General features: G+C 45.1%; 2 protein-coding genes across 18 annotated transcripts in view; one reads left to right on the top strand and one right to left on the bottom strand.

The window, feature by feature from the left end:
* The window catches only part of SGK2 (serum/glucocorticoid regulated kinase 2), a 477,666-nt gene that overhangs the window by 110,890 nt on the left and 347,863 nt on the right, over nt 1-18,913 (top strand). The gene's annotated exons all lie outside the window — the stretch shown is intronic.
* Nucleotides 1-18,913, bottom strand: part of EPB41L1 (erythrocyte membrane protein band 4.1 like 1) — a 169,342-nt gene that overhangs the window by 26,591 nt on the left and 123,838 nt on the right. For all 17 annotated transcript variants that reach the window (XR_014566068.1, XM_083746105.1, XM_083746094.1 and 14 more), the window contains 7 exons: nt 11,821-11,925; nt 11,678-11,720; nt 10,483-10,558; nt 9,118-9,336; nt 8,821-8,908; nt 6,496-6,648; nt 5,336-5,433 (listed from right to left, as the gene is read on the bottom strand). Coding sequence is in view for 16 of the 17 variants with exons in the window: in XM_083746105.1 (XP_083602231.1) it covers nt 5,336-5,433; nt 6,496-6,648; nt 8,821-8,908; nt 9,118-9,336; nt 10,483-10,558; nt 11,678-11,720; nt 11,821-11,925 (782 nt within the window). In the remaining variant the exon portion in view is untranslated. The remainder of the gene's footprint in view (nt 1-5,335; nt 5,434-6,495; nt 6,649-8,820; nt 8,909-9,117; nt 9,337-10,482; nt 10,559-11,677; nt 11,721-11,820; nt 11,926-18,913) is intronic.

Genomic DNA, 18,913 nt, shown 5'->3' with positions numbered 1-18,913 from the left:
TTGAACCGCCAACCTTCTGATAGGCAAGTCCTAGGCTCTGTGGTTTAAGCCACAGCACCACCCGTGTCCCTAGCCAACAGATTACCATTCATCAATAAACAGCGATTCTTACAACCTTCTGCAAGTTAGTAATGTAGCTATGTGCTCCTTCAAACCATGGTTTAATCGGACTTTGATGCCCTAATTTTGAAGAAAGAACATTTTACTTGCCCTGGTGATGTAGCAAGTGAGATTGATCTGAAGGTCCCTTGACTGTGACAATCTGAAACTTTGATGTATCTGTGTTCTGTGCTGCCTTGCTACACATTTTGATTTATTCTACACATTAAGCAGAGTCGAGTGATAGATTTCTGGACTGTGCTCCACAATACAGGGAAAGGTTGCATTTATTTAATGTCCCTGCATGTCGAAGGCTCCCTATTTTATAATAAACCAACATGTTCGAGAGTATGCAACATTAAACGTTTCTCTTGGATGTGCAAGTTTTATGAGTCCCCTTTCCTGCAGTTGCAACTGCTACAGTCCAGAATTCTACCCCATTAGATTGACAAGTCCTTCTGTGTAAAGTGTAGAATGGCTCTTATGTTTCAAGGCAAGGCAGCTATGCTATCTCAGTTTCCTAGATCTCCACTACTCATTTGAAACTATGTGCTTCCCCGCCTGAAGCATCTCTTGTACCTTTCACCCCAAAGAAACTGTTTGCAATGTTCACTTGCTGACACACATGCACACACACACACACACACAACTATACATAAAAGAGTTATTTGGATTTGCAACCTTTTCATTGCACTACAAAACACCAATGTTGGGCATCTCTATCACCCTGCAATGGGATCACTCTTGATATGCGTACAAATGTGTTTATGGGGAAAGTAACAATAAAAAATAAAATAAAGAAGGCCTATTGAAAAAGAAAATATGGCAAGCACAGCGACTACATTTTTTAACGAATGCTGACATATTCCTGCAAAATGTGCCTGTAGCAGGCCAAACATCCAGGTCTTATTTTAATATGATGTCTCATTTAGTAATTGCATCTGAATCTCACCCCTCCTTGAAGGAGTTCACAATACTGAGGAATATCCCATTTCCTCCCCACAACAACTCTGTGAGGTAGGTTGGCCAGGGTGTTAACTGGTCTGAAGGTCAATCATAGACTTGTAGGGCTGGAAGGTACCTCAAGGGACATCCAATCCAACTCCATGCAACATAGAAAACTCAGTTAAAGCACCCATGATAGATGGGCATCCAACCTCTGCAAACCAGAGAGCTTTGTAACCAGATAGCTCTACGTGGGGCTACATTTGAAGGGGACCCGGAAACTACAACTAATCCAGAATGAGGCTGCTAGACTAGGAGTGGCCGCCAAGACCCTATAAGACCCACTGGTCCTGAAAGACCTACGTTGGCTCCCAGAACGTTTCCAAGCACAATTCAAAGTGTTGGTGCCTTTAAAGCCATGAACGGCCTTGGCCCAGTATAACTGAAGGAGCATCTCCACCCCCATCGTTCAGCCTGGGTACTGAGGTCTTCCTCCAAGGGTCTTCTGGCGGTTTCCTCACTGTGAGAAGTGAGGTTACAGGGAACCAGGCAGAGGGCCTTCTCGGTAGTGGCGCCCACCCTGTGAAACGCCCTCCCTTCAGATGTCAAGGAAATAAACAACTATCTGACTTTTAGAAGACATCTGAAGGCAGCCCTGTTTAGCGAAGTTTTTGATGTTTTATGTTTTATTCAATTTTTAATCTGTTGGGAGCTGCCCAAGGTGGCTGGGAAAACCCAACTGGATGGGCAAAGTATTAATAATAATAATCATCATCATCATCATCATCTTCGTCGTCGTCTTCTTCTTTTTCTTTGAATCCTACTCGGAACTTTCAATCCAAGCCCAGAACTCAATCCAACACCATACTGGCTTTTTTATATAAAATGGTTATGTTTTATGGCATATAAATCAAATCATCCATTATCACCTTTCTAGCCTACCTGAATGTCACAATTCTTCTGCTTTGGTGAACGAGCCAGTTGAAGAGCACTACATGCAGCTCTCTGGGGCCCTTGGTTTTTCTAACCTTAACTAAATTTTTAAAACATTCTGCCTGCCAATGCCTAAGATGTTCCCATCATTTAGGATTAACTAAATCAGTGCAATCTGTAGAAAGTTAACCCGTGACGAAGAAGAGCTTCCGAGCCAACTCTCTCTTCCATGCGTTCCCCGAGGGCTTCCCTGGGATGTTAATGGCTGGAGTGCCAGAGGAGGGGCAGGGAGAGCAAAGTCATAACTAAGCAGGCAAGGAGCAAAGGCCACAGGTCTTATGCTGGAACATGTGTTGGTTTAGTGTGCAGCCATCTGCTGACGCAGCTCTTTGGGGAAAGATGTATTTACACTGCGGTAAATATATCCAGTTACTAGGCTATGTTATTATGACAACATCTGCTTCCAAACATCTGTTATTCTATTAGTGTGAATAAAGGATTGGTAGGAAGACCTCAATGATTATTTATTTATTTATTTATTTAGGGGTAGTTTTAAGAACTTTAAAACCATCCTGCACTGCAGGGGGTTGGACTAGTTGACCCTTGGATCCCTTCCACCTCGATTCTATGACTGTGACAATGGCAGGCCCATGTGCAGCAGAGGAGGGGATACAGAGACAACATCAGTGCGTGCAATGCAGTTGGGCTGAACCAGGAAGAAAAGAAGAGAACAAACACTCTGTGAGGTGAGTGGGGCTGAGAGACTTCAGAGAAGTGTGACTAGCCCAAGGTCACCCAGCAGCTGCATGTGGAGGAGCGGAGACGCGAACCCGGTTCCCCAGATTACGAATCTACCGCTCTTAACCACTACACCACACCACGCCTACCCCTGCTCTGCAAACACAGAAAAACTTAAGTGTGCATTTTGTGTGTGATGGTTCTCCACTTCAAACTTTTGTCCACTTGCCCCAGCCCTTGACTAGAAGAGGAGAAACAAACCTATCGTGTTCAAGGCCTGGAAGGCACACCCAACTGGGTTCACTTAACTCCCCCTCCAATAGAATCCATTTCATAAGACTGGGAACAGAAAGCCATCTGCATACAGCGACGTCTCAAGTCAGGGTGTTATTAGACTGCTCTTCACTAATGCTCAAGGTTTTCCCCCAGTCACACTCCTGATCCCTTATCATGTCCCCAGTTCCCATTTCTCCTGTCTCGAGTTTTGCCCAATGGTCTTATTGATTCTAGTTGACTTTATGACTCTGCCTCTTGATTGTGGCTTGGATTAATGGCTCTTGCCAGCTGCAGACTGAAGCCCTGCACTTGCATCTTTGCCAAATCCTCGCATAAGCTGAATTCTGACATGGTGTCACTTCCCTGTATTGCTTTGTTATCAGCTAGATGCACGGACAGTTTATCCCCTGAAGCTCTCTAGTGCTCTTTCTCATGTGCTCTCCCACCCCACCTTGAAAGAAGAGGAAGTTTTGGCTTTGTGGATGTGCCCAATTTCAGAAGATTGTGAGGAGCACCTTGCGTTACGTGGAAGCCACACAATGTGACAAAGAAACCCACAGCCGGCCCTAGTTCCTTTTTGTTGTCATCTGAACAAACAAACCTTCTAAATGCATCTAGGGATGTTCTGCCAGCTGCTCTGCAGTGAATGTTAAAGGGGGAAAGGATGTCACAGGAAATGTGCAGGGTAAACGATCTGGGACTATGTCTTGATGTATAAAACATTGACCTGTCAGGATAGGAAATGTTTCAGAGGCAGACAAGTAGAAAACCTGCAAAGTGTGTGACCAGGAGCAGGGAAAGGTTGCCTCAAAGCCTTTGCTCCTTTAATAGAGCTCAAATGCCCCTGGCAAATGTCCCATCCATTGGAGATGGAGTAAAGGATGTGTATGGACAGCTGCCTAAGAAACAGTAGCTTACAGAGTCATAACCAGTTCTGTTAGTCTCAAACAGTAAAGGCAGATCTGCATACATTTTCTTTTGCCAACGATAAGAAGAAGAAGAAGAAGAGTTTGGATTTGATATCCCGCCTTTCACTCCCTTTAAGGAGTCTCAAAGCGGCTAACATTCTCCTTTCCCTTCTTCCCCCACAACAAACACTCTGTGAGGTGAGTGGGGCTGAGAGACTTCAGAGAAGTGTGACTGGCCCAAGGTCACCCAGCAGCTGCATGTGGAGGAGCGGAGACGCGAACCTGGTTCCCCAGATTACGAGACTACCGCTCTTAACCACTACACCACACTGGCTCTCAATAAGTAACTGTCAGGGCCCTGAAACACACTCCTGCCTACTAAATATCCTGGTTGGCCCATGCCTGGCACAGCTTCCTCGTTTCCCAGATCATCCTACTGAGCAGAACTCTGAAAGTCTCCCTTTAACTGTGGGTGTTGAGATTATCAAGATGCTGAATTGAGCACCAGATACCCAATTCTGCCCATGATGTGCACATTCAACAGCTCAGATTCTAGTGATCTACTTATGTGAGCTGTGTTAATACTGGAGAAAGGAATGCAAACCATGCTATATATCAATTTACACAAGCAGCACATGAAACCCATTCCCGTAAGTGGGAATTTATGACCGGAGATACTGCATGCATCTCTCCTTCACACACAAATGAAGCACAATGCACTCCTAAGAGCTGTTAAAAGCTCATAGCAGCAGCAGCAGAACGTGACATATGAATTGACTCTTTGAATATTTACTGAAAAGATACAGATGAACAGTGTCTCATTGGACAGGTAAAATTCATGACCTCTCCCTTCTTGATTCATAGCTAGGGCTAGAATAAAAATGCATGCAAACTCAGAGGGCCTGGGTGGAACTATAATCTGGGAACTAGCAACACCAAGTCAGGAAAACGATTTTTGCCTTCAAGAGAATTCTAAACCTAGTTGAAGTCTTACAGAACACAGAACACACAAAGCTCATTTCTCCCTCTATCTTGCCCTACCCTGTAAACTGTCTCAGCTACCAGTATGCTTCTTATTCTACAGCTGGAAACAAGATCACTGTAATAAGGCAACACCAACCATGCTGTAAGCTGCAAGGCTGAGGTTTTCTTTTTTAAGAAACCAGAGATTCATATCTGGGAATCCTCAAATTACCACTCCACAGTAAAGATCATATCTGGCAGGGACTCTGTTCTACAGGTTGCTTCCTGCTCAAAAACATATTTAGATTTCCAGGTGGGTGGCAATATATCTTTATCTGAATTTATTTTCACAACAACCCTGTGAAACAGGCTAGACTGAGCGAAAAATGATTCCTAAACCTTTCAGTCTTATCTGTAGCACCTCCTTATAGAGGACAAAGCCTTCATGATCCCCACCCCCACCCCGGTCTCACCTGAAGAACGTGTGGTGCTCAATGCAAACTTTCCAGAGTCTCTTGGCCGAGCGGTGGTTGGGCAGCTTGAAGCCAATAGTACTCTCAAACTGCTCATACTGAAATTGCAGGGAACAAAGAACAGACATTATGACCAAGAATCAAGTCAGCCCTTACCAACCCCCCTGAGGGAATGATGGAGAGAGAGGGAGGAAGGAAGGTAGGTGCCAGCAAAGATGAAATGAAGGTCTGCTCCAGTTAAACAGTCAGTCTCCTGTTTTCCCACCAGGCTCAAGTTACATCAACCATCAGCTTCTGCTCCAGTGAGGCTGGTGGTTGGGATCAGTTTTTGAACATGTGGTTCTTGGTGTATTTTGGCCACTCTAAGAACAGGATGCTGGGCCTTTAGTCTGATCCAACAGGACTTTTCTCATGTTCTTAAAACAGATCTTTCCAACTCCAGAATCCACAAACTCAGTTGTGAGTGTGACTGCCCTTCCCACCCCACCCCCCGGTTGCTCCTGCTATGGACAACCAGCAAAAATATCCCTTTCCTTTCTCTGGGTTCTCTGTGAATTGCAGAAAACTCAAAGGATGGGTGGTCAGAGTTTTTCACTGTGCCAGGCATGAGAGGCGAAGAAAGGTCCCTGATTGCACAAGATGTTCTAACAACATTCCAAGGGTATGTGTTTAAAAATGCCCAGCGAACTTTTCCTATTCAACATGGGCTAAGACTGGAGACATAGAGTGCATGTGGAAATGGGCTCTGGGGCACAGTTTGCATGGCCAACTCTGCTTCCCATCCACAGACCCAGTGTTCACATGTTCAGGCAAATGTGAGCAAAGAAACGGAGAGACAAAATCTTCCCATCTGGCACTGGGCTTCAAATAAAACAGAAATGGTGAGCATCCTTCTCATTCTCCTGCTTCTCCAAAGTTTGTTCAAAGTGAAATATATATCCCTTCTTTGGTAGAGGACTCAAGAGAGGGGACAAATCAGTGGCAACCATAAATAATTGTTGTCCATTATGTCAATGCCAAATCTATGGACCTGCTGAACACTCATTATCCAGATGGGGAAACTCGTGTTTCTAATGTTCAGCTTCTCCCCAGGAATTGACTGTCTGCTAAAGAGTGAACTTTTTTCTTTCTTTTGGACAGGGGGCACTTTGGACACTTACCTCACCAGGTCGAATTTTGATGTAGAAATTACTCCTCTTGTATGAAATCTTGAGGATCTTGGGCCAGGCAAAACGGTTTATCCTCAGCCTGTCCCTATAAATGAGAAGGCCGTTGGCACAAACACCCAGCATGATGTCAATGCCTTCTGAATCCTGCAGAAGAGCCAAAGCAGAAAACAAGAGACAGAAAGAAAGAGAGGTATTAGCACATACAAAAACCCATCAGTGCAAAGTCAGGTATTCATAGCAAATCCTCAAACCCTGCTGGTAAGTGCCAAGGTATTATTTTAAACTGGTCAAGGATGTGAAAGCAGGGAAGGAACAAGGGCAAGTTAACACACCAGCCTCCTAAATTCCAAGTGGGTCACTTGTCTGCCTTTATCCCCATCTAACTCATATAGACGGGACATCGATGGTGCTGTGGTCTAAACCACAGAGCCTAGGGCTTGCCAATCAGAAGGTCGGTGGTTCGAATCCACGCAACGGGGTGAGCTCCCGTTGCTCGGTCCCTGCTCCTGCCAACCTAGTAGTTCAAAAGCATGTCAAAGTGCAAGTAGATAAATAGGTACCGCTCCAGCGGGATGGTAAACAGTATTTCCGTGCTCTGCACTGGTTCACCAGAAGCGGCTTACGTCATGCTGGCCACATGACCCGGAAACTATATAACAGCTCCCTTGGCCGATAAAGCAAGATGAGTGCCACAACCCCAGAGTCGTCAGCGATGGGACCTAATGGTCAGGGGTCCCTTTACCTTTAACTCATATAGAAACAATTTCAGAACTTGAAAGAGATCATCTGACCAGCCACAACTTTAGGAATATGGTCTCTACTGGTGAGCCACACCTCCAGTTCCAACTCCAGACAAAGGAAATCTTCCTAGATTAGGCCTGAGAACAGGGCGTTACTAGGGGGAGCATCATGGAATGCCGTTCTTCTTGGAAAGACCATCAGGAATTTTGCTTTAGGAAAGCAGGCACACTAAGAGTGCACGGCACTGCACGCCTTCTGTGATTCTCTATGCTTGCAAAAACAGGCTGCAGCATAGCGTGGATACTTCTTTTCCCCAAGCTAATGTTCCCCAAGCAGGCAAAAGTTGACTGCCTAAGTATTTAAGACACAACAGCAGGGGATGCTTCACTGGTGAAAAGGACTGCAGTGACTGAGGCACCACGGCCAAGGTTTAAAGGTGTATTCCCCATGAGGGGATTCTTGGGGGGAGGATATTGCACTAATCTCATAAAATGAGCTTCCTGATCTTGGGAAAAGTCCTGGCCAGCAGCACAAGCCTGCCAACAGCATTTGCTTGCAACATCTATTTATTACAAAGGGGGTGGGGGTGTTGGAAGCATCCTCCCATGTGCTCTAACCCATAGACAATTTTGACGCTAGGGGACAGCAGAGTGCTGTTCAGCTTGCTACCAGGAAACCAGCAGGCTCCCAGAGTTGTGGGTCATGATTTAGAGAGCTGTTGTAATCAGAGGGATCAGATATGTGGCCCGAAATTCAGTGCCCTCCGTCTTCTCGAGGCTCCTCCACCTCTTTGAGCACACCAGGAAGTTTGCTAGAGAGCAGGCAGGTGAGATTTTGCTGCGTTCCATTAGCTCTGGCTTTTAAGGGATTAACTTCACCGCATCAAATTGGGTTGCTGCTTGTAAAGCATGAAGCTGTTCTAGCTAGAGAGGCCAAAACTTGCAGTCCTAGCAGCCAGATCATGCATGGATATGGAAGAGGAGAAAAGTTGTGAAGGTAAGAAATATAAGAAACAGAGACAGGAGAACAGAAAAAATGGATGGAATTTTAACTGTGTTAGGAGAAAGGAGAAAACATGTAAGAAACTACAGGTAGATGACCACTGAATAGGTATACACACACACACACACACACACACACACACCAAGAATCTTGTTGTGTGCTTTTCCTTAAAAAACACACACACACACAACCAGCAAAAACTATGGAGTAATCATATTTCATGGAATAAAATCTCCACCTTCCACTTGTTACAGAAAAGGTCCCACGATATGGCCGCATGGTACCTTAAAGTTGTTGTTGGTTTTTTTTAAAGACAGCTCCAATCTTAAACATTGGACAGTTTGTATTAATCTGCGCCACAAAGATGTAACGTTTTCTGACAGGAAAAAAATGATGGCAGTGCCTCATCTTATTATTAGATGAGTCCTAGGAAAATTCACACCACTAAACTGATGCATCCTGTGTGCTGGTGCAGAGTTTGGCCAGGGGTGAAGAGATGATGTGGCAATTTCTTCAGGGCATGCAACCCAACCCATTCTGAGGGCATCTTCACACACTACAGGTCTGCCGTACCTTGGCATGATGCAGGTCAACTCCATACATGGAAAGCTTCTTGGCATTCTCCAGGAAGTGAATTTCTGCCTCTCCAGGTGTCATGCCCCTTTGAAAGGAAAGGGAGAAATGGCAGAAGTGTAAACCATCAGCTCCTGACAGCTGGGCAAAATGTTGGTATTTCCTTCACTGGGCTTTTACAAGACAGGGGCAGAAAGAAACAGGTTGCACAGCGCTATCTGCTCCCAAACAAGTGTCAGAGAACCCGTTTCCCAGGTCTTGCTTGTTCTCAGTACAGAAGAACAGAAACATACTCACCGGTAAGTCTTATGCAGCTCCATGATACGCTCTTCCAGCTCCCTAGTTTGGTTTGGAGCGAAACGAAGCTCACCAACATAATTGCCCACGTGCTCCTCGACGTCATAATCTCCCAGTTCAGCTTGTACAGCATAGGAGCCCAGTAATGCATGTGTAACGAAGGAACATGGGAGGCGCCCACTGATGATGTCTGCTCGAAGCTGCAGGCACAGGTAGTATCTAGGGTGGGGAGGGAGCCAAGCAGTTGGGACAGCCGTGAGAAAAGCAAGCAGGAAATCAGGAACTTCCCTGCAGTCATTTAATAAGGGGTGGGCCATGTTTACTTCTTAATACAGCAAGCCATTTGTTAGTCACCAAGCCAAACACAGCCCGCCATAAAATGGCGGGGTGGCTAACCTGAAGCCCTCCAGGTATCACTGAGCTACAACTCCCATCGGCCCCCTGCCAACACTGGCAGCAGCGAGGAATGCTGAGAGTTAGCTGCCCCTGCACTAGAGGGTTTTCAGACCTCATAATTTGGTTGCTGTCTGGGATTGAAGTCATATTTTTTAATCTGAAGGCATTTAATACCTGGAAAACGTCTAGGTGCAAAAGAGGTATCTGGGCCACCAAGCCATGCACAGCTTGATGAACATCCAGTTTATTAGTAGTCCAAAACATCTGGAGGGCACCAGCTTGGGGAAGGCTGCCTAAAATAAATTCCTTCCTTCCGGAAGAAGATATTAGGTTGCATCCTTCCAATGGCCAGTATAAGCAGTGGGGATGGAAGCTGAGGAACGCTTGTGCTATTCTGTTGCTGTTGATTTTGGAGGCAAGTCCTAGGACCTTTAAAGCCCTAAACGGCCTCGGTCCAGTATACCTGAAGGGGCGTCTCCACCCCCACCATTCAGCCAGAACACTGAGGTCCAGCTCTGAGGGCCTTCTGGCAGTTCCCTCACTGCGAGAAGTGAAGCTACAGGCAAAGGGCTTTCTCGGTAGTGGCACCCCCCGTGTAGAAGGCCCTCCCATCAGATGTCAAGGAAATAAACAACTGTCCAACTTTTAGAAGACATCTGAAGGCAGCCCTGTTTAGGGAGGTTTTTAATGTTTGATGTTTTATTGTGCTTTTAATATTCTGTTGGGAGCCGCCCAGAGTGGCTGGAGAAACCCAGCCAGATGGGTGGGGATATAAATAATATTTATTTATGTTGTTGTTGTTATATAGGACCATTCTCCAGTAGTGAACACCTCTCTCAGTCATCACCAGTGGAAGTCAGCTTGATGTCAAAATGAGTGGCAGCGGTGGGTGGTTGAGGCTTGGTGTGTGTGTGTTTTCAGCTCAACACATTCCATTGCTTAAGAGGGGAATATGTAGCTTTGACTCACCTCGTGATGTCCTCTGTGAGCTGGGCAGGGTCTGGTGGGTAAAACTTGACGGTGAAGGCAAAGTTCCAGGGGCCACCTATGTAAAGGAGAGATGGAGAAAGGGGAAAATATGATGGAGTAGACATACTCAGCTGAGGTATCCTTTCCTTTGTCTCTCACACTTGCACTCATCTCCGATTCCCGCTTCCGTGACTCCGACCGCCTCACACTGCCTCCCGCTTGCTATGCAAGGAAACTATTAATGTGCCTCAAAAAAGACAAACTCCTCAGAATCAGCAGGGATCTCTGCTTGACTGGATGTACACGGCTGAGGCACATGGCAGGGTGCGCTTGCCTGCTAAGACCTGCGACCCAGCAGAGCAGCCTTCGCCACACAAGAGAGGCTACAACTTGCTGTTGCCATGGAAACAGGCTCCTGTCTCCCAGAGGGCCTGCTGTTTGGGAAAGACCTCCTGCGGTATCCGTGCAAACCGCTTGTGCAGCAAGACTACCCAATAGCTTGCTACTCAAGAAGCCAACTCCCAACGGAGGGCTTTCTCCTCCCCGTAAAATGAAAGGAGCATGGGAGCCGATATGACCAAGGGCCTATGTCCAATCACCACACTCTCCTGCCTTTCTACATCAGGGCAGAGTGTGCCGCTTGCTTTACCTCAGCTTACCCCTAACCCCCAGCCATGGCCATGATGGTGGGAGTTGCAGTCAAAAAGGAACCAGGTTACAAAAGTGAATGTCCCCCACTGCTTGGTGCTCCTATCATATAATGTGTTTCATAAAATCATGAGGTTCTTCACTGCACTCCTTTCTTTCAATGATAGTTTGCAGTTACTATTATTTCCACTCTGCAAAGAGTGACAAAAAGCGGGTGTCATGGTCGGTAACAATACTACTGTATTGGTATAAGCACACAACACTCTAGGCATAGTATAACACTTCATACAGGCGTCAGTGGCAACTGGAACACTGGAGAATGTTAGATCCTTAAGGCCTTATTCTCCCTCAAGCCTATATTCTTCTCAAGTCAGTTCCTTTTCATGCTTGGAAAATATTTTGAATACAACAATCGAGTTGCTTACTAATGGCATCTTATGGACAAGGGGACAATTCCCACCCATCTATGTAAGGAGATTACCATAGAGGCCCAGTTAGAAAACGTAGGAAGCCATTGAGTACACGGGATTCCAGCTACATTACTCACTGCGAATCTGTTTCTTTATTTCCTTGGAGGGATCCAACCAGTTCTGAAATGGAAAGAGAGAGCACATAAGAGGAAGTCTTATTTGATCACAGCTTCTTGAATAGACACAGCACAGGCCTCTATCAGGGCCACCCAAAACATACCTTCTGACTATCTGAGTCGCAGAATGTAAGTCCAAAATAATCCTTCTCCAGGAGGTTGAGGTGCTCACAGACAAGGTCAAAGAGCACCTGCCCCCGGGCATGTTTCTGCAAGACAAATAAATATAGAAAGAGTAAGAACTAAGAGCACACCTAGAAGCTATTGTCCTCTTTCCTATGCCTGCTAGGTAGGACAGAAGCAAAATTGTGGCTTCTTTCCTTGTTCATGCAGTCAAACATAATCATTCCTCCTTCATGGGCATGTAAGAAGCACTTTCTGTTCCTGTAGATGCTGCTAAACCCACAAAACTATGAGTGGCAGGGTAGAATGTTAGGCATCTTCAGGTGCTGTTAGACTACAACTCCCATGATCCTTGACCATCGGCCATGCTGGCTAGGGATGAAGAGAGTTGGAATCCAAAAACTGTAGGCCAATAAGCTCCCCACTGATGCAAGGAAATGACTTAAGGAAGGCCAGAATTATATTTAAGCTGCAACCCTAAACACAGTTGCTAGGGAGTAAGTTACACTGAACTGAGAAGGGCCATTTACTCACTAGTGTGTGTGCATGGGTGTGGGTGAGTGAGTATGCAACATTTGTTACAGGTAAGTAGTTAGATGTAGCATTTTCCCTAGGTTAGAAAAATGAAAGAAAACAACACAATATACTTCCTGACCAAGGGAAAGACCCACGCAGCAACATGGCAACTACACAAACAGAAAAAGGCAGCACATGCAGTTGTCAGAACAAATTACTGTTATTTTCTAGCCCTTATAACTGGGAGGGGTGGCGGTTAATAATACGCCAAGGTAATTTCTTATCGAGTTGAAAAGAGTCGCTATGGGGCTTGCAACATTTAAACAGCTGGTCCTGATGCAACAAGTGGACATAAAGGTCCCGGTATAGCAAACGTTATTGGGAAAAGATATCGGAGAGTTGCATGTTTTGAGGAAAATTTGGGAACAAGACATCCAGAAGATCAAAGACTCAGAGTGGAATGAAGTTTGGGGTAGGAAGCAGTTAACAGTGACCTCTGCCCAAGTAAAGGAAATTGAGTTAAAAACAGTATCTTGTTGACATTATACTCTTACATCAGTAAGAACCTGTCTCCAATTTGCTGGCATTGCAGAGCACGCCAGGGAACATGTGGGAATGCCCTTGTGAGGCAGATTTCTAGGGGAAATTAACACTACTACTAAACAATTAATATGAATACTCTTGCGAACTATCTTGTGTCTATTTACGCCCTGGGTTTGCTAAACCTTTGGGATGTACCAAACAAAAAATATTACAAGGATGTTCAAACTTTTGTCATTGTTTAAAATGGCCACTCCCCCCCCCTTAGTATCCCTCCATCCTTTACTCACAACTTCTGCTGTTGTTTAAAATTGCCATTTCCTTCTCAGTTCCTTTCATCCTGACTTTACTCAAACTTTTGCCATAGTTTTAATCACTCACTTCCCCCGTCTCAGTGTGCCTCCCTTCTTCCTCCAATTGCATGGCCACGTGTGTGTGTGTTCACACTCACTCTCATCTGAGTTGTATCCAAAATATGCAGGTGCTGGTAATTTTGTTGCACAGTAGGATGTGTGATCGGTTTTGCAACAAGTTTTTTCAATTGTTGCATTGGATTCTTCAGTTGCACAATATTTAAACTCACCTATCTGTTAGTGTTGGGATGCGGGTGTCGCTGTGGGTTAAACCACAGAGCCTAGGACTTGCCGATCAAAAGGTCGGCGGTTCAAATCCCCGTGACAGGGTGAGCTCCCGCTGCTCGGTCCCTGCTCCTGTCCACCTAGCAGTTTGAAAGCACGTCAAAGTGCAAGTAGATAAATAGGTACCGCTCTGGCAGGAAGGTAAACGGCATTTCCGTGCGCTGCTCTTAGTCAAGCGGCTTAATCATGCTGGCCACATGACCCGGAAGCTGTACGCCAGCTCCCTCGGCCAGCAAGATGAGCGCCGCAACCCCAGAGTCGGTCACAACTGCACCTAAGGGTCAGGGGTCCCTTTACCTTTATCTGTTAGTGTAAGAGTCCTCATAACAGGGGACAAAGAACTTTGGATACAGCCCTCTGCTTTCAAAAATAAAGAATAATAAATGATAGGCCTGTTATCCTCATGAAGGTTTCTCTAGAGTCTTCCCAGTAACATGGAGATGAAAATACTCTTGATAATAGTGACAATAGCATCACAACTTAAGAGCCAGATCCTAAGACTTGATATGCCAGCACTTAGATTTGTAGAATGAGGCGCAACAGCTATACAAGCAAGAGGCAATAAATGCCAACAGAAACCTTTTTAAATTAAGCAATTAACTTTCTTCCCCACAAAATCACTTCATTGTATGGAGAGACTCCTCATTAACCTGGCACAGCAAAAGGCAGTGAATCAATATAGGCATTTAACATGGGCTTTTTCCAGTCTTCTTATTTTAATTGAAAGCAGGTTCAGGAGATCAGCTTTCCTGAGTGACAGCCTGCACTGTACAACTAAACAACAATGAATGGGGGAGGCACCAATAATGTGTTTGGTAGAAGATAATAAAATGCTGGTTTCTAAGCTGCTTGCAGGAGGAAGAACATTGATGAAGAAACTGCCAGATTTTTCATACTTATTTGCTGTCGGATCAGAAAGCCTCTCTACTAAACTAATCTCTCTCTCCTGTTGCTATGATTATGTCCGCCGTTTCCTTCAGCCCCAGAACTGGTCCTTCCATCATGCTTTGGATGCGTCTCAAGATTCTAGTCCTTAGATTAAAAGCTCTTTGCCAGTCAACCCCATACCATATAACTTCCTCACTGCCGCTTATATTCCTTCCTGCTGTTGTTCATTTCTTCTCCTTTCAGTCTCTGTTTGTATGCACCCTATGCTAGAATACCCACCACTACCCACATTTCCACTAATTTCCATGCTAATTTCCATAACAAAGCTTCTTCTAAATCTAAACCATGGGTAGGCAAACTAAGGCCCAGGGGCCGGATCTGGCCCAACTGTCCTCTAAATCCAGCCCATGGATGGTCCAGGAATCAGTGTGTTTTTACATGAGTAGAATGTGCCTTTTTATTTAAAAGTTATTTGTGGGGCGTAGGAATTAGTTCATTCAACCCCCCCCAAAAAAATATAGTCCCGCCCCCCCAAGGTCTGAGGGACAGTGGACCAGCCCCCTGCTGAAAAAGTTTGCTGACCTCTGACCTCACCTTGCCTGATTCTCCATTGTCTTTTGAAACTCTCATCAGATGACACATTCCCGATGCCTAACTCTAACCCTAATAAAAATCACACTCAACTTCAGTAGACAATAAACTGTATTGGAATAGAGCAGGCTGCCTGTTATTAATGGCCCATCTAACTGGGGCCTTCCCCAGATTTACTTGGAGATGGCAGGGATAGGGATAGGCAAGAAATGCACTTTTGTTTACATTTTAATGAGAAACTACCTCATTCACACGCCTCTAACCAATACATGATCAGAAACACAGCTATTCTTTGAAATTCACACTTATCCAAACTTCACAATGCAGTGCTTTAACCCAAACAATGTGTACAAAGATGCATTCTTTTAAGGAAAACTGCTTGGAAAAATGTGTGCATTTGTCAATTCTGCATACAATATATATATATATATATATATATATATATATATATATATATATATATATGAAGAAATTCACATTAAAATGTGAGCAAGTAAAAAAAAAAAGACGTGAGCAAGTCTTTCATTAGGATTTTATTAATACTACAGAAATCACAAATCACTGCAGAAATGTGGAGTACTGAATGTAAGACTGGAAAAAAATGAAAAACTGAGAGCACCAAAATTGACAGATTTGCTCATCCCTAGTCCCTAGCCAAGGACTGAACCTGGAACCTCCAGTTTGCAAAGCTTATGCTTTACTAATTCCTAAGGAATGTCAAGGGTGTGCATTTATTTGGGGTCCTGAGTTAGTAAGTTAGGAAAAACAGAATGACAGAGATTTCTGCATGTTCTTCTATGGACAAATAACAGCCACAGTCTTCACAGGATGACTAATTCCATGAGCCCTTTTATGCCTTTGAAAAAGCCCACCTTTTTAGCTTTGAAAGTTCTTAGGATAATCTATTTTCATCCACCACCCCCTCCCCCTCCCCATTTTTGGCTGCTTAGGAGAACTTTCATCTCTGTAACAATCAGTCGCTTTGCACTCAGTAAAAACTCACTCTTGAATCTCACTGTTGGGAGTTGTCAGCTAAAGAGCTGGGCTGCAGGAGTGTCAGAGATCAAAGCAACAGACCTTCTCTGATCCTTTTCACCTCCTCTCAGTCCTTTATTTCACTTTATTTATTTAGCCCATCCCTCACTCTGATTCGCCACACTCCCAAATTATTCAGACCAGCTTCCAAGGTGCATTAGAGCAGTGTTTCCCAACCTTGTGCCTCCAGCTGTTTTTGGACTACAATTCCCATCATCCCTTGCCACTGGTCTTGCTAGTCAGGGATGATGGGAGTTGTAGTTCAAAAACAGCTGGAGACACAAGGTTGGGAAACACTGCATTAGAGAAGTGATTGATGAAAACAATCAATAGATCATAACGTCTAGGAACAAAACCAGTTTCATCTTTATATTGGTCTGTTTAAACCAGGGGTATGAAACTTTCCAGGCCCCACCGGTTGAGGGCCTTATCCTGTACACTCAGGGGTGACATGTCAGGGGGCAGCATCCAGGGCCAAAGCCAAATGTGGGCAAAAGGATTTAACACCATCTTCTGAAAACCAGGTAACAATGAATTCTGGTGAGTCTCATCAGGGGGGAAGTTTTAGAATGCAGGGCCCCATTACTGAAAATGCCCTTAGTATGTCCCTGTCAGTTGTCTCTATTCCAGAGATCCTCCAGGATTTCAACAGAATCGCTTGCCAAGGTGACAGGAAACTCCCCAAGAGCCATCAGGAAACCACCCAGCTCCATCCTACTCCTGGGAAGACCATCCTAATCAACTCCTCACCCCTGCAATGGCTCTGAGTTCCAGTGACCCAACCATGACAAATGAACTATTCTTCCACTCTAATATCACTACCATCCAGAGTGTGCCCTGCAGCATGGGAAGGGCCAGGTATCTTGAGACAGACCCATGATTGTCGTGGTGGAAATGAACTTCTGAGCCATGTCTGTGACAGGGGATCCTCAGTGCTAAATTCCCCCACCAGCAAAACAAGCCAGGGGGACTCCTGCACCAAACCCAAGACTACCCCACCTAGCTCAGGCAGACTGTTAAGCAGTGTGATGGGCAGTAAAACCAACAGAATCCCTGTTCTGTCCCAACCACCCAACTTCATGTGTACACACACACACACACACACACACACACACACACACACTTGAATCCATCAGACTATGGGAGAGGGCAACTGGTCAGGGGTATGCAGTCACAGTAGCCCATTGCAACTCAGGAGGGGGCCTGCCAATACATACAGGGCCCAGCCTGCTTAGAGATTTAAAAGTAATAGCTAGCACAAAGAATTGAGTATGGAAGTACAAACAGGACCTAATCCCAAGTTTACTAGCCACTCAGTAAATGCTGCCACCAATCAAAGTCTACTTTATTTAGTCTCCAGCAAGCCACCTGCCTATTAGCCAGATTATAATGAAGATTGCTTCTCCCAAGATTTTGTAAAAGAAAGGAACAGGAACTGTTCCCTTGCAAAAAAAAAAAAAAAAAAAGCCACGATCCCATGCATTTAATGCACTTGGGTCCTCATTATGGGTTCCCTGCAGACATCTGATTGGCCACTGTGAAAACAGGAAGCTGGACGAGATGGGCCCATTGGCCTGATCCACCAGGCACTTCTTATGGTCTCCTGCAGAGAGGATTGCACGGCACAAAGGCTACAACTAGTCAAGGTAAAAGCTGTGTGGTGTCCTCTTCCATCAATCTGGGAGGGCCTTGGCCAACTTTGGCTGGCTAGAGGTCCCCCCTTGTTTATAGAGGCCTGCATACATTATAGCAACAGCACAGGGCTGCCTTAAATAGCTCCATGGGCAGCTGTTAAGTAACCCATTTCTATGCACAATGCATATAGCTAATTTTGTCTGTATATGCACACGCTCCCCAGTTTGCATTGTTGTGGAGGAAAAAACCCAATTCATCAGCACACAAAGTGGAAAGAAAAACATTCAGTTCTTGATTCCCCCTAAAAAGGCTAGCACAAAATGACAACTCAGAACAAATATACTATGAACCAGGGGTCACCAACCTTTTTGGACCTCAGGGTGCATTGGGAAATCTAAGAAACTAATTGGCAACATAAAATATCCATTTCACAGAAGAGTAACCGCCTATGTTCAGAGTCCTCCCCCACGCCCCAAGAAATGCTTACACCATGCTCTCAAATACAGTGCAGACAAACAAAACCAGGAACCTTCCAAAAAGAGAGCCAACCTTTCCCAGCCAACCCACCCCCAAAAAATAATAAAAAAATTGGGAGAGGCAGAGGGCCTTAGTGGGTACCAAGGAGATACCTGTGGATGCCATGGTGTCCATGGGCACCACACTGGGAACCCAAACTATGGACGTATCACAACCCAATCTACCTCAAGCACTAAAAGCTGTAGAAAAGTAGTGGGTCTTCAAATGTCTCTTTAAAAATGCAAAGGGACTGATCTTCCATAACACTAAGTTTTGAAATCCTACTAGATATACCTGCCCAGCTTCTACATCCCTTGTGTTCCTTCATCCTCCACCTCTCTCTCTCTTTTGCACACACATTTCCCCCTCTGCCTTCTGCGCATGCTCTTCTCCACTGCCACTTCTATCCAACTAAAGCCAGCCAGGCTCTCCAGATTCCATGGACTTCTATCCCAACTCTTCCTTTTTATAGCAATACCAGTAGGGAACTGAACCCTTAGCTTTGACTGTTTTCTGACTGTTCACTAGCTGTTCCCTCCTGCTCCACCTCCTACCAGTTTTTGAACCAGTATGTCTTCGGACTTCCAACTCTGCATGGCAAACCTAATTTTTACGGTGATCATATTATAGACAACTGGGGTCTGGATGCATTTGGCCAAAGGCAGAGATGAAGTGAGAACGTGCCCCCAGAGGTTCCTGCATGATCTCAGAAGCA

The sequence above is a fragment of the Podarcis gaigeae genome (genome assembly GCF_964106915.1).
Source record: "Podarcis gaigeae genome assembly, chromosome: 6".
Taxonomy (NCBI): domain Eukaryota; kingdom Metazoa; phylum Chordata; class Lepidosauria; order Squamata; family Lacertidae; genus Podarcis; species Podarcis gaigeae.
This window is presented reverse-complemented; position numbering and strand designations above follow the sequence as displayed.